The 16,194-nt window shown below is 42.7% G+C and overlaps 1 protein-coding gene across 5 annotated transcripts in view; it reads left to right on the forward strand.

The window, feature by feature from the left end:
- Positions 1–730: 730 nt before the first annotated feature.
- myt1b (myelin transcription factor 1b) overlaps positions 731–16,194 on the forward strand; it is a 39,519-nt gene continuing 24,055 nt past the window's right edge. For all 5 annotated transcript variants that reach the window (XM_026199496.1, XM_026199495.1, XM_026199497.1 and 2 more), the window contains exons 1-2: positions 731–843; positions 15,775–15,875. In XM_026199496.1, coding sequence (XP_026055281.1) covers positions 819–843; positions 15,775–15,875 — 126 coding nt within the window. In that variant the 5' untranslated portion in view covers positions 731–818. The remainder of the gene's footprint in view (positions 844–15,774; positions 15,876–16,194) is intronic.

Raw genomic sequence — 16,194 nt, forward strand, 5'->3', positions numbered from 1 at the left:
GCCAGATTAAATGTCACCTACTGAGGATGAAGGAGGAAAGCTTAAAAACTATTCATGTTGTGAGGGAGACATTTGGTGTGTGTGTGTGTTTGTGCCTACTTAACAATTTTTGTGGACAAATTTGTACCCTAAACCAGACAATATTTCCAAAAACCTCCCTCTGAGGATGTCCTCATTTGTAAAAAAAAAAAAAAAAAAAAAAAAAAAAAACGTGTATAAAAAATAAAGTAAACAAAGATGGCTAAGTTAACGTGTGTGTATTTGTGTTTTTGGCACACATTTATTCTTTCCTAAATAGATAATTATAAGGATATACTTTACGTTTTTTCCTTAACTGATTTCACTGTTTTAAATATTTAAATAAGTGATCACTTTAAGTAATGTAGACGTAAACATTCAAATAAAATATATCTTAGAATAAAGATAGGTGGTTAAATAATATTCTTAGTCAGATTTACCAGAACTATACTAAAGTTTGGTATACGTAGATTGGTCTGCAAGATTTTCTCCCTCAGCATTGTTGGGAAACTTCACAAGCTGAAAGCGCACAGCTGCCGGTAGTCCCTTCTGTTGGCATTCTACAGGCTTTGTTGTTGAGAACTGAAGACTATTGTTTTGATTGGCTGCGAGTTTAGAGGCGGTAGGATACCATTACGCACGCTGGTCTCTGATTGGCTGGTCTGGATTGTGACGTCAGCCGGCACCCCTCCTTCGCTCCTTTCAAAGAGAAGTTGTAGTAATTTTCTCCTCAACTTTTCCACCGAAGTTTACTTTCTCAGGACTTGCCAGACGCTTATGGGAAACTCGGAGCCGCAGCCATGAAGCTGTGTGGGACTTTTTTAGGTCAGTTCACCTTCTCTGTCTAATATTTGACGAGTTTATATGTACACGACGAACATTGTTTAATTACCAGGTGTCTAAAAAGTTGTCTTACCTTCTGTTACTGCTCCTATATGTGACTTAGTGTATAAGCATTTGTATTATTCTTATATTGACCGATAACAAAATATATTCCTTCAATAATATTTTTTTATATTTTCATCTTTTTTAAGCTTGAGACCGTAATAGTGTACTATGGTTGTTTAACGGGATACATAACTAGCTGTCCTCGCTTTAATGAGGCTTTATAGTTTAGCATGCCCTCTTCTGTCGCTGTAGGCAGGTGTTGACAGATTGTCGTATTGAGGTCTATATATACACATCAATACAAATAACTTTCGGGAACCTCGTCTAGACCTTTTCTAAACTTCAGAGCTGTTGAAGTGTTGAGACAAAGGGCGGTTTGTTTCCCGGGGGACCGTGGCGGACACAATGCCAGCCCAGAGGCGCATTCAAACTTTCTTTCTGTTGTCGTCTGTCAGCTTGTCCCATCTGTCAAGGCCATTCGCGGAGTTTGGGGCCCCTGCGGCCCGCTCTCTCAGCTGACTCCCTTATGCAATATTTATACAGCCACTATATTCTGCATGTGCTCATGAGAGACGAAGCAAAGAATGTGTAGCCTATTGTTTTAAGTGGAGTTGCAAGTTCTGACGGTTGAGGATTTCAAAACAAATGTGATTATGACACTGAACAATTTTAGTTAGAACTTTTTATTTTCTTATTACACAGCTGACTAACATCTATTGACAGCTACATGAAGTAGGCTGTTTTTCCATCTCTGAATTTGTTATAAACACTCTGATGATGCACTAGTGTAAACAATTCAAATTTACTTTATTAAAAAAAAGTTACGCTTAATTGCCTTAAGTGATGTCAACGTTACAGCCTTCAACGATATATTAAACTTTTCCCACCACTGTAAATTGAATTATTAAAGAAAAATAATTTAGCTCTTGAAACTGAAAATGAAGTGACATAATGGATTGAGTCAAGGTAAATAAATGCACAGAAACATGCGGCATAATGATGAAAATATTTCTCTCTTTGATATATCATTTTAGCATTTAAGTTGCGAGATAAGGTAGTCAGAGTAAATATACCCTCGCGAAAACAAGTTGAGTTGGCCTGTCGTGGTAATTGTATTTATTTTTAACGGGCCTATCTCTATTATTATTACTATTATTGTTATTATTATTATTATTATTATTATTATTATTATTATTATTATTATTATTTAATTTTGCATTTTAGTATATTAAAAATATTTGTTTATAAATAAATTGAGATAGGTTAATTAACTATTTGATTACTTTTTGTTATAGATTTTTGTTTGCGCGAGAGAGGAACCTCGCCATATTCCTGCTCGAAACTGCTGACAAAATTCCCTTAAAATAACGACCCTGTTGAAGGTTCCGTGAAATAACTCAGATCACGTTAGTCTATATTGTTTAACTTTTCAAGATTTCTATTGAAACGCATCACAACTGACGGAAGTCTCGTAGGGGAAGGCAGCCGGTTGTGATTTTCCTCCGGGTCGCTGTCCATGGTACTGGGCCAAAGCGCTGTCTGGGGTCCTGAAGCCCAGCCGAGCGCAAATGCTGTGTGCTCCCTCTGTTTACTCTTCCCATTTATTCTTAAAGTTCTCAATGAGATACTGAAGAAACAATCATTCTCGGTCCTGTGAATCCCATTCTTGAGTACTTGTGGCAGAGGAGTGCAACTTATTTTTTTGGGTGTGTATGGTTTCTATTCTGTCTTTTGTTTATTGGATTGTGTCTCGGTTAGTGAGGCAACTCAAATCATATTGATGCAGCGTGGACACTTCGTGATTGATTTCAGCTCCAATGCATAACAATGGGACAGCAAAAAAAGAGCCTGCCGCAAAGAGATAAGAACTTAATAGAATTTCTGAAAGGCGAAGGTTGGCTTTTTGAAAATTCCCCCCGTGTGCAGCATGGAAACAGCAGATAAAGAGTGGCATTTGTGGAGAATATTCTCAAATGGCTTGTAATGAATGGTTGTCATTTTCACTAATGGTTACAAAACAACAAAGCACAACAGCGGTGTGTGCAACATTTAGGAGTCATTCCAAGTTGCATGCGTCTGTTTTGAGTGAAGAACACAGTCCGGTGTTGAAATCATTTTATTTGTTGCCTTCCACTCTTTTGGCAACACAGTTGTAAAACACACGTGTGTGTGTGTGTGTGTGTGTGTGTATGTATGTATGTCATATCAATGCAAGTGTAACAAGGTAGCTTCTGGTAGTTTTTAGCATGTATCTTGTTATTTCTAAATCCATACACCCTAATGCCGGCAATCTGATCATAATATATTTTGCTAACTTTAGCAGTGAAGCATTGCCTGTGACAAGTGATTGAATCACTGGACAGTACCATTCGGAAAGAGTCAGCAGGGAGGGTTCATATAACACCAGCGACATATGCATGCTTTTGTGTAATATTAAAGATTAATCACTGGGCGTAAAATAAGCAGCTTACGCTATTAGAATTTAAAGTAACAGCGACCCGACGCGCACTCTGAACTATAAGATCATTTTTGAAACACGCATTCGCTCTATTAGTTTCCCGCCAGCGTCTTTCTGTCACTTTCAAAAAATAAAGCGATAGAAGAACCGTTTTAAGAACTTTTTCATTCTCTAATTCTTTTGAAAACCATCTACTGGTGCTTCAAGGGATTTAGAAGCCAGTGTTCTGATCCGAATAACCGATATTGTATATCCAAAATACTTTTAATCTCTAAAGAACCATAAAAAGCCATGGTCTTAGATAATAAGATAGATATTTCCTGAACCACTGAAGGACCTTTATGATTATCTTGTTTCTAGCACAAAAGACCACTTGTATAGGCTAAATCCCTTGTAGGTGCGTGGGTGTGGGTGTTAGAGAGAGGGAGAGGGGAGCGATCATGTGTGTGTGCCCTGAGAAAGACAGAGTATGAAATAGAGTGTGCATGGCTGTACACATGCCCGCTGAGTTATTGCGGGGGGATATTCAAAGCCCAGCCCATCGATGTTGTAGGTTTTACTACAGCTTTCGTGATGTCATGGCAAAGGGCGGAGGGAGGAGGTGGGGGACAATGGCTCATGAGGGAAAGGTAAGTCAATATTACGTTTTCTCGCTGACAAAGGCAAATGAAGCCATGTTTTTGCTTACAAACAAGTAGCGTTCATACCGCCCCGTTCTGGATCCTCGCTCGTCCGTAGCAGCACCAGCGAAGCGCCGATCCTCTTCACAGCTGTCACTGAATCTTTCGGGATACCACTGAAGAAGTAGAGTTTAGTTTTCTTTGAGAAAAATCTATAAATGGGATATTTTACCCCAAACTGTCTCACAGCTTACTGAATACACGACGAAGACGTGAGAAGCGTCTGGCGGGGAAGCTTTCGGGATTATAATTTTTTGTTTTTCTCTCAGGTAATCATGATCATGATTTTTATTTATCAAATATAAATAGTTTTGGTTCTTTTTGTTAATCACCAAGAACATCTCTCAAGAGGATTTTTGAGATGTAGTTGAGTTGTTAGAATATATACTAAATGTTTCATGCTGTGTTATTATATCATTTGCTAACCAAGGATGTAGACTACATATCTAGATCATCCCATTCCGAGATGCCCTACAGATCAAGGTTAATGGCTTTTACGTTGAAGGGTGTCGCTTTATTTTTTTATTTTTCATCCTTATCGCACTTGTATGATCGATAATTGATTTTATAATCTTTGAAGTAAGATATTAGCGCGTACAAGCGGGTCTATTTCGGTGAGGATAGTGTGAGTGTGAGTCCACGCTTCCCTGCTAGAAGAAGCTCCAGCGGAGAGAGTGTGGAGTTGACATGGAAAAAGTGATGGAGAAACAGTCAGATATGGCGCTCTCGTACCAACGCAACGATGCCTATTTGTTTTCTCACTTTGCCACAGAAATGCGTTTGAACCTAGAGATGAATCGGGAATGCCGTGTCAATATCCTGCTTAATTCTCGTGCATAAATGCTGAAAAATGCGCGCGGCGTGCATTAGTCAAAACTGTTCATTTATCAGTCCACTTCATCGCGTTTTGAGCTTTATGAGCGTATATGTGCTTGCGTGTTTTTAATTGATCAGTTCGCCTGGTCTCGGAGTGATCGCACTGTTAGTGCTCACTGTCATGTAGTTGTATATTCTCCATCGTTTGGCACACATACGGAGTTGCTTCCATATGGCTCGGTGTAATTAAGGTCGAACAATGGGCGTAGCGCAATACTCCCGGCCGAGTGCACGAATGGCGTGGAAGAAGAAGAAGGAGGGGTGGCCATTTGATTTTATGCAGCAGAAAACAGAGTGGAGAGATGCTCTCTTTAAATGTCAACCGCCCCTGGTGAGATGCGCAGAAGAAAAGTCATGAGAGTTGAAGCAATAACGCCCATCCTCTTCATCCATCCCCCGCCCCTGTTCATTTCTAATGAGTGATTAGTGCGTCTGTGTCTCTTATTGCTCAGTATTCCGGGGCTAATGTGTTAGACATTCACTATTGTATGAAGTATAATATCAAAGCACCTGCAACCAAGATGGTGGACGAAGTGAACGTGAATGTGTTTCATCTGAGTTAGTTAAAGTGACACACAGTGAATTTATACTCTACTGTGTGAATATATATATATATATATATATATATATATATATATATATATATATATATATATATATATATATATATATATATATATATATACATACATACACACACACGGTTTATTATTATTTTTAAGAAAATAATATCAGAAGCCTCATAGCATGAGCAAAGTAACTAGTGTTAGTGAGCTTTGAGTGTGTGTCAAACTTATCACGGTCTGAGGCTTCTTGGCTCTATGACAGCCAGCACTTCCAGATCAGATCGGTGCTGTAGAGGAGAGCAGAGAGTGTTGTAGCACAGGATGAGGTGTAACACCATCAGTTTAACCAATTACAAATGAGCTACAGGGGTGAAATCCCCATCATACACGAGCACAACCCTCATAATAGATGATAGAAGCTGTAGTCTCTTTTTTTGTTGTTGTTGTTTTCTTTTCTTTTTTTAATGACAGGGATTTCAGGTATATGAATCACCAGGTGCTGTTGTGTAATTTAATATGTATTAAATGGGAAAAAAAAACACGGCTGAGCAAACTTGGAGGCTTGTAACACTTTTTCATCATATTCTATACTGAACCTGAAAGAGACATATAGATTACAAAAGTCTCTGTTTTGAGAGTGACTATCACACTGTTGTCAGTTTGATATTTTTCTATATTTGTTTTCAGTTTAATTTGCTGATTTTAATTAAAACATTTTCCATTGTGAATGAACATGTTTATAATGAAATGAGAGTGGGGTGTGATGCATAATGATTCTTTAACAAGTACATTTGATTACCACCACAATAAATGCATGCACAGTATTTAAAATGCCCTTGTTTTCTGTTAGAAGTACAACCTGCCATTTATTTATTTATTTTTTTATTTTTATTTTTTTTATTTATTTTTCAGTTTGTAAACTGTATCAAAGTAAGTATGAAGTTTGAGATGTATAGCGAAAACCCTGTCTCTCCCTTAATACTGCAGCTAATGTTGTTTTGGACTATACCGCATTTTAGCGACATTCACTTGTCATGATATTCAGCACTGTATATGATGAAGGTCACCTGAGAGCAACATTGATTCATGGAGTAGTTTATTGTATCTCGCTCGCCTAGAAACTGGTTTTGGTAATAACTTTCACAAGATCCTATCTATCTGTTTGCGGAAATTGCGCAGAATTGCGCATTCGCCAGGAACCCCCAGAGTTTAATAAAAGGAGATGGTGCTATCTGTGCGGTGGGGGGAATCCTTGCAAGTTTTCCCAATTATTTCTGTCAGCCACGTTAATATATGACCGAACAATGTGCTCAGTCTTATAAATAAATGAGACTATAGCGGATCATCTGGTGCATGCAGCTCTTTTCACCCGAATCATAAAAACTGAGTCTTCAAAGATCGCCGTTTAATCTTATCTGCGGATTAATTCCTATCATATTCAAGCAGGACTGTGTGCAATATTCTAACCTCAGTGCTCATTTTGGTTGTCCAAAAGCGCTAAACGATCGAAATAGGCGCATGTTATTGAAATAGGTTTTTTTTTTTTTTTTTTTTTTTGCTCAGTCCACTCAACAGAAAAAAAGTGGAAAAAAACAACAAAATAAAGATGTAGCGCTGCAGCAGGTGCCGCGGGTTTTCCGGAGAGGAGAGAGTAATAAACATGTGGAATGGAGCAGCTGGACCAAATTGCGCTCTTCTCATTCAGAGCACAGCAGAAAGCCACGGCACCAGTGCCGAGGGTCAGGGTTGCCCCTATCATTAGTGAAGAAAGGTGCCATTTAGAGCAGCCTTTATGCCTTGAAACACTGAATTGCGTGCAGTTGAATTGGTCGGTAATTTAGAAAGCATGTTTATGCTGTTTGAGCCCTGCGACAAGCGCGTCATTGTTTGTTTACTCCTTTTTCAGGTGTTGAACAAAAAATAATGGTTCTTGTTCACTCACGTGGAGACCCTTCATCACTTAAGTTTTTCTTTTCTTTTTTCTTTATTTAAAAACGTATAGCTACATGAACTGTCTTAACTCTCTTATAGTTATGTTGTGTTGAGAGGAAAATAATTGGCTGATTTTAAGATTTTTTTTTTTTAAGAGTTTAGAAGTCATCTTTTTATAATCATTCTTGTTCGCTCTTTACATGTAGTTATCTTAACTTTCAATATGCGAGTAACTGAGTTCTGTAACCAAAATGTGCCTCTAAATTTGGCTCACCATCTTATTTTGCAACGGGGATGTAGAGCTATTCTCTTTGAATGTTTGAGACTTTCGATTTATAAGCCACTTAGTAACTTAAAGAATAACAATGCATGGTAAAACCATTTGCTCTACAAACCAGTGTGTTTATGATTATAATAATACATTTAAATAACATGATAACGATAATGATTTGTGGTGTTAAAAATAAGATGGATTTTAAGAACAAGACTTTAAAAGAATCTGTTGAGTGAATGATTCAATGACACACTCTCCGAACACTAAAGACATGGTAAAAGCTTGCCGCCATCTACTGGCATATCTGTGTAACATACAAACAGAGGCAAATCTGAATGAATCAGTTTAGAATCAGTACCCAGAAGGAATCAACTATTTTTGCATCACAGTAGCACTTTTGAACAGATATTGCCAGACACTACTGAAAGCACCCCTGAGCATAAGCTTTAAAGTACATTGAAAGTTAACCTCTTTACATGTCTGTAACCTTAAGGGCATTTCTGTCTATTTAAGAAACCCAGACAAAGGCAAATTCTGTCATTGCTCCTTTAACGCAGAGTCACTCTCTGAGTGGGCCTCTTTCTGCTGCTCGTGGTTGTCATGGTGTTTTCCGTGGTGCGTCATAAAGAAAAAAAAGAGTGCCCGTAGCTCTCAAAGGCACTTTGACTCGTTTTGACATGAAGGAGAGTCTAATTTTATTACTCGCTGCTGACTTTCAGGCACAAGTCGATTTTTTTATCTCCTGGAAAGAATGCTACAATCCACCGTGAACGTTAAATATATTTTGATGGTATTGTTGTTTTTGTAATAATCAGATTTGGCTGAGTCTCGCAGGCTAATGTTATACGTTCACATTTGTTCTTTAATCACAAAGTTGAAGTTAAATCTGCTTAACTGGAGCAGAAAGTGCAGATGTGTTACCCGTGGATTACTGTGAAGGCATCCATCCCTGTTTAATCTAAACTATGGATTTATGTCCGTCTCAAACAACTCTGCATCACTATGATGGATTTCAGCTGCACGACATGATTTTCTTGATTTGTTTACACTCATCTCTGTCTCCTTTGACTGTCTCGCAGTAGCAGAACTATCTATCACAGATCGTTTATTAATCTCTTGTTCCTCCTGTAGTGTAATACTTTAAAGTGAACATCCACGGAAGCCAATCACATAATAGTCTCTCTGGCCCATCTTTAAATGATGAACTGTTTAGCTTTATTAATGTTCTCTTTCGCTTTAGAATAAGTGGCACCTGAGCCATCAAGGTTATTGAGAGCCACGGTGGTGGATTATGAGGGCCGTGCCATTTCTGAGGGCCCGGAAAGTGTGGAGTCGGCTATATAGCACGGGTTTATAGTGAGATTTTAAAGAGCCCTTTGCGCCTCGCAGTTCTGTTTATTTGGCTTGAAATTTATAGAATGAGAAAAAGCGAGCGAGCATTGGGGGAAGGATGCACAGTAGTGCTGTTGTAGTCACTTTTTAGAAGAGGGCTGAAAGTTGATAAATAAGCGTTTTGTTCCGTGTTGGCGTAGGAGTGTGTGTGTGTAAGGGGCATTGCAAATGCTTTTACTGACAATGCCCTACAGCTTTCTAACTCTGATGACTGGCATCCTGCCTGTCTTTTTCTGGGTTATTGCTGCTGCACAGAGTTTTAGGAGGCAAATCAGATCTGCCTGCTTTGTTTATTTTGTGCTTGCTAAGAGAGAAGGGCAGATGTTAGGGGGAAGCGAGTCAGAAGCTAGGCATGTTTAAAGGCTTCTCTTTTTCTGACAGCAAACTCTTTCTCTTTCGCTCTCCTGCTCTTTGGCTCTCTCTCTCTCTCTCTCTCTGAGAGTGCGAGGTGAGTTTTAGTGCCCTATAAGAAACAGATGGAAGCCTGCTTTAAAGGAAGAAAACACCAGATTGAGATAAATGCGAGGAGAGGAAATGAAAGGAAAAGAAAGGACATGAGTGAGGGAAGAAGAGGCAAAAGGAGAATGGCAGATGTGTCGTACCTCTTACTACAACATATCAAAACTGAAAACAATAAGTCTTATAGACATGATGATTCTACTGAAAACAAACTGCATGTGGAAGAAAACGTCCCTAGGTTACGTATGTAACCCTAGTTCCTCGAGGGAACGAGACGCTGCGTCGATCGCATTTGGGGAACGCCTTTGGCAAGAACAACTCTGAATATCGTGTGCAATCAGTTCAATGGAAGAGCGTGACGTCACGGACGGGGTGACGTAGCGACCAGGAAGCTATAAAGGCACGTGCCACGCAGCTGGCTTCAGCTTCGAGTAGGGAAGCAAGCGCAGGCAGGGGTGCCGGGAGTATGGCTCGGCGACGCAGCGTCTCGTTCCCTCGAGGAACTAGGGTTACATACGTAACCTAGGGACGTTCCTCTTCGGGAACTCGAGCTGCGTCGATCGCATTTGGGGAACGATGTGCCAACGCTGCCAGACTACCAAACCCCTGCCTAGTGTGTATCCGTAGAGCACAGCTTAGGACGAGAGGACAGAAGAGCCAGGAGCGGCTCGCATATCGAGATTGTAAAATCTGGCAAATGTAGAGGGCGTGGACCACCCCGCAGCGTTGCAGATGTCCAAGAGGGACACACCTGCCAGGAAGGCCTTAGAGGCAGCCATACTCCGCGTAGAGTGAGCCTTGGCTCCCAAAGGAAGGGGAAGACCAGAGGACTCATATGACTCGTTGATAGCCTCGACTATCCAACGGCTGAGGGTCTGCTTAGAGGCAGGAGAACCCCTGTTAGTAGGACCGTAGCATACAAGCAATTGGTCGGATTTTCTCCACAGGGCAGCTCTGTGGACGTATGCGTCCAGTGCTCGCACTGGACACATACAATTTAGCTTCACCTGGTCTGGCTCCCGAAAGGGAGGAGGACAGAAGGCCTGCAGTACGACAGGTTGTGGTGTGACAGAGGGAACTTTAGGAATATAACCCGCTCGAGGGTAAAGAAATGCTTTGGCCATACCAGGGGCAAAGTCTAGAAAATTAGGGGCCACCGAGAGGGCCTGGAGATCTCCAACTCTCTTTAGAGAAGTAATAGCCAATAATAGGGCAGTCTTAAGTGTCAGATGTCTGTCTGATATTTCTTGAATTGGCTCGAATGGAGCTTTGCAGAGAGCCTCTAACACCACAACCAGATCCCATGGGGGAATACGGGACCGTACTGGAGGTCTCAGCCTCAGTGCACCTCGGAGGAAACGTGTAACTAGGGGGTGTCTACCCAGTGACTGGTCACTGAAAGGGACGTGGTAAGCAGCTATGGCCGCCACGTACACCTTTAAGGTGGAGTGGGTCAACCCCGCAGAGAGCCTAGCTTGTAAAAACTCCAGAACTGTACCAACTGGGCAGTTAACAGGGTCAAGGTGGCGATCTCTGCACCATGAAGTGAAGAGTTTCCACTTCAGGGCGTACAGTTTCCTCGTAGAGGGAGCTCTGGATTGGAGTAGGGTCTCAACAACCTCGGTTGAGAGACCAGCTGCTAACAGATGTGCCCCCTCAGGGGCCACACCCACAGCTTCCACAACTCCGGGCGAGGGTGAATTATTTTGCCCTGCGCCTGAGAGAGTAGATCTGTCCTGATCGGAATCTGCCATGGAGAGCCGTCGAGGAGAGAAATCAGATCTGCGAACCATACTCGGCCCGGCCAGAACGGGGCTACTAACAACAGACGGACCCCGTCCCGGCGTACTCTCGCCAGAACTCCCGGGAGCAGAGCGATGGGGGGAAAGGCATACAGACGAAGCCTCGGCCAAGTCTGTGCCATGGCATCTAGTCCCAGTGGAGCTGGGTGAACTAGAGAGAACCAGAGGGGACATTGCGATGTCTCTCGAGTCGCGAAGAGGTCCACCTGAGCTTTGCCAAATATCTGCCATATCTGCTTCACCACCTCGGGATGAAGCATCCATTCCCCGGGCCTTGGCCCCTGTCTCGACAGCATGTCTGCTCCCACATTCAATCGCCCAGGAATATACACTGCTCTTAACGAGAGGAGTTTGCCCTGGGACCACAGGAGGATCTGGTACACCAGCTTGTACAAGGGGCGTGAACGCAGACCCCCCTGGTGATTGATATAAGAGACTACCGCTGTGTTGTCGGTGCGCACTAACACATGACAGCCTCTCAGGTCTGGGAGGAAATATTTTAAAGCTCGATACACTGCTAGCATTTCTAGACAATTGATGTGCCATGTCAGATGGCGACCGCTCCACAGACCGCGGGCAGGGTGGCCACTCATGACCGCACCCCAACCGGTGAGGGACGCATCTGTCGCTAGCGTTACACGGCGACCAAGAGCTCCCAGCACCGGGCCCTGATTCAAGAACCAAGGTTTCTTCCATATGTCTAAGGCACGAAGGCATCGCCGCGTGACCTGAATAGTTCGGAAAGGATTTCCCCTCGGGGAAAACCCCTTGGTCTTGAGCCACCACTGAAGGGGCCTCATGTGCAGGAGACCAAAAGGTATCACGTTGGACGCAGCTGCCATGAGCCCTAACAGTCTCTGAAACTGCTTCACAGTGAGTGACTGGCCTTCTCTGACTCTCTTGACTGATGTGAGGATCGACTCGATCCGAGCAGGAGACATACGTGCCTGCATCGTGGTCGAATCCCATACTACGCCTAGATAGGTGGTTCTCTGAACTGGAGAAAGTACACTCTTCTTGGCATTCAGTCTCAAACCCAGCTCCCCCATGTGTGCGAGAACGACATCTCGATGTCGAACCGCCATCTGCTCTGATTGAGCTAAGATCAACCAATCGTCGATATAATTTAGAATGCGGATGCCCTGCATACGGAGGGGTACCAGAGCCGCATCTACACACTTCGTGAATGTGCGGGGTGAGAGTGCAAGGCCGAATGGAAGTACTCGATATTGATAAGCTTTGCCCCCGAAAGCGAACCTCAGAAACTTCCTGTGTTGTGGAAGGATGGTTGCAATATCGTCGGACTTGATCCCCTCTCCCTCGTCTACATCTCTCAACAGGTCGGCCTGATATGCTTGAAGGACGGCCATGGTGTGAAGGCACGCCCCTGCCTGACCTGCTGCCACATAGCCCTTGCCCACTAACCCTGATGTCGTTCTTAATGCTTTAGTAGGCAAGGCCGGAGCCTTCAGAGACGACGCCGAACCGGGTGACAGATAGCCCGCAAGCGTCTGTTCAACCCGTGGCATCGCTCTGTAACCACGCTCATCGAGCCCTGTCACATTCCCATAATACTGCGAATCAGGGCCGAAAAGACGGGTGGAATATGGATGTTTCCACGACCTCGCTATCTCATCATGGAGGTCGGGAAAAAAGGGAAGGCTCCGGGCTGGAGGTGGTTGTCTGGGCCTGAGATACCGCTCATCTAATTTACTTCTCTGCGGTTCATGTGATTTTTGTGGGGGCCAGTCTATTTTTAACTTCTCGACTGCGCGAGTTACCACCTCCAGCAGCTCCTCATACTGGGGCGAAAGGGGTGGCGAATCCCTGCCAACTGTCTCCACATCCACCTCATCAGACGAAGAGAGGTGGAGTGTCGACCCCTCGCCCTGGGCGGAAGAAACCGACGAGCGTGCTTCCGATCCCAGGGTTTGGGCGCCAGATCTAGCAGATGAGGAAGGAGATAAGGACGTGCCCGTCTCCATTCCCTCTGCCAGATCCACCTGCGAACCCCACGAGTGCAGCAGCCGCTCTGCCTCAGCAGAAGCGGGGCCAGAGCCGCGGGGAACGCTGGCGAAGGCTCCCTCCTCGAAGAGAGCCCTCCGGGATCGAAGCGCCCGCATTGGCAATCGTTCACAATGCGGGCAGTCGGCTCCCTCGAGAGCCGACTCAGCGTGCTCCGATCCCAGGCAAACCACGCATAAATCATGTGTGTCCCCAGCCGTGATGTAGCGCTGGCATGGAGGAACACACAGTTTATAGCGCGATTTGGTTTCGCCCTTCAAATGTCTCGTCTTAGCTTTAGACTTAGGCATCGTAGTCTAATGATACTGGACAGACAACAGTAAATAAGACTTACAAGACAGACTTATGAACATGCACACACAGAGCGCTTGCTGAAAGACGCGAAGCTGAAGCCAGCTGCGTGGCACGTGCCTTTATAGCTTCCTGGTCGCTACGTCACCCCGTCCGTGACGTCACGCTCTTCCATTGAACTGATTGCACACGATATTCAGAGTTGTTCTTGCCAAAGGCGTTCCCCAAATGCGATCGACGCAGCTCGAGTTCCCGAAGAGGAACAATAGCTTTGGAAGTGTTTTGATATGAGTTTAAAGTGTGTGTGTGTGTGTATGCTGTATATCCTGTATATTCTTAGATTTCTTGTATTTTAATCTTTATGCATAACTTTATAACAACATTTCACTTAAATAATTTTTACTCAAATCTACAAAAAATGTTACATGGGCTGTTATGCTTGAGAGAGAGATTAGAGATCTTTGCGATTCAACACAAAGTCCTCTGGTGTCCTCTGATCATTTTAAAGGCAAAGCTTGACGGGTTGGCGTAGGATTTTGTGCGTTTTGAACACTGAAATCCTCAGAAGGATTTCTCACGCAACTTTTGAGAGTTTGTTGCCTGTGGTGTTGTTGACGGCTAAACAAAAGCGAGTTATAAACCGGAGTCTCAGCTGTGAGATTTCACGAGCATTGGCTGATCCGTGCTCATTGATGAATGTAATGATTCTTTTAATACATTCAGCGTTTGATGGCACGAGCATGTTAGCGCTTGAGCGGAGGGGATATTTTTGCATCAGATTTTATTGACACTCTTTATCATTCTAGCATGCATGTCTATCATATGTGTGCTGGAGGGGGTGGGGAATGGGTTTATGGAAAGATGGACTATTACCCTGATGAAAAAAAAAAGAAAGGAGGAGGGGGAAAAAAATCAGATTTATGGTTGATTCATTATTTACTGACCAAATTCCCTCCCCCAGCACGGGCCTGCTTCGTGACCCCTCCCCTCTCTTACACTCTTGCCTGCTAAAAGCTCAATAAAAATGCACAAATGTGATTGATTCTAATAGCAGGCAGGCAGAGCTTCCAGCTGCGGTGTTTTAGCATGCATATGCATGTGCGTTATGTGCAAGTTTTTTTAGTTCTTGCCTCTCTTTAATTAGAAGTGCATAGGTCACATGAGTAAAAGGCCCAACCCCCTATCATGACCTGTCAAACTGTCACTTCACACATTTGACATTATGCACCTTTCAGTCAACACATAAATGTGCTAAATATGTGCTATCAATATATTATATTAGTTAATGCATTTACATCCAATGATAAATATTACTTTTTTTCTACCAGTCTCTATGTGGGTTACTGACAGGGTGCTGCTCTTTATTTTATTATTTTATTTTATTTTATTTTATTTTACATTATTCATGCATCGATAATTTATACAAAATTCTGTTTAAAATCAATTTATACTGTACATACAATGACTTAAATATATCCATGAGCTTGATCATCCTTTGAATTTTCTAAATTAAAAGACTTTTAGAAATTTTTGTGGTACACGAAATAAATCAGTATATATCAGAAATGTGTGTATATATATATATATATATATATATATATATATATATATATATATATAATATCACTATATGACTATACATATTTATAAATAAGTAAAAATAAATATTAATATTTGAAAAACTTCTGTCTGCCAAATCATTGTCTTACGTAATATGAAAAAAAACTTGTTTTAAAACCACACGAAACCAGCATGGGTACAAACAGTACATTTCTAAGACACATGAGATTTTTTCTTTATCATGGACGCTCCTATATCATTGACCCAGGTGTGTGTTTGTGCGATTGTGCACTTGTGTGTGTCTTGCTGTTAGGATGGAGGAGGTTGTGTTTCCTGTGCTGAGGCTGCTGATCTCAGATGCAGGTGGACAGCTGATGAGATGATCTGGCCGTTTCACTGCTGAATCAGTCTGTTACAGCATCCAAACCTCACGCCACTTTGCCCTCGCTCCGCAAAACTCTTCCAACTGCCTGCGCAGATGCTGACATGACTTTCTTTCCCCCTCATTTTCATTTTTCATTTTCACTTATTGCTTTCTCTTTCTCTCAAACAGAAAATGAATACCGGGGGAAACTCCTGAACCAGCGCTGGACGCGAGGAGACAAGATCAGTCGCTGCCGGCCCTCTCTCAGACTGCAGAGCCGACCAATCAAAGTGAGTCGACCCGGGCCCGCCTGGCCAATCATCACGCAGAACCTCGGGCTTCCTGCCAAGTTGGCACAATTAGAGGCGAAAGAGGGTTATACATTTATGACATTCATCAGTTCTGTCTATCAGCACACTGTGAAAGGAAGTCAGCGTTGTATTACCGCAATGTACGCAGTTCATGCCAGCTTGACCTAGAATGGGTTTTGGCAGAGCAACCTAACCCCCCTCTGAATAAGCCAAGATTTTAAAGTGTCCCGCGTCCTGTAATTATGAAGAATTGGGCTGTTCGGCTCAACCTAATTTCATTTTTAGAGCTTTCTTGCAT

Source organism: Carassius auratus, chromosome 23 (assembly GCF_003368295.1).
Source record: "Carassius auratus strain Wakin chromosome 23, ASM336829v1, whole genome shotgun sequence".
Taxonomy (NCBI): domain Eukaryota; kingdom Metazoa; phylum Chordata; class Actinopteri; order Cypriniformes; family Cyprinidae; genus Carassius; species Carassius auratus.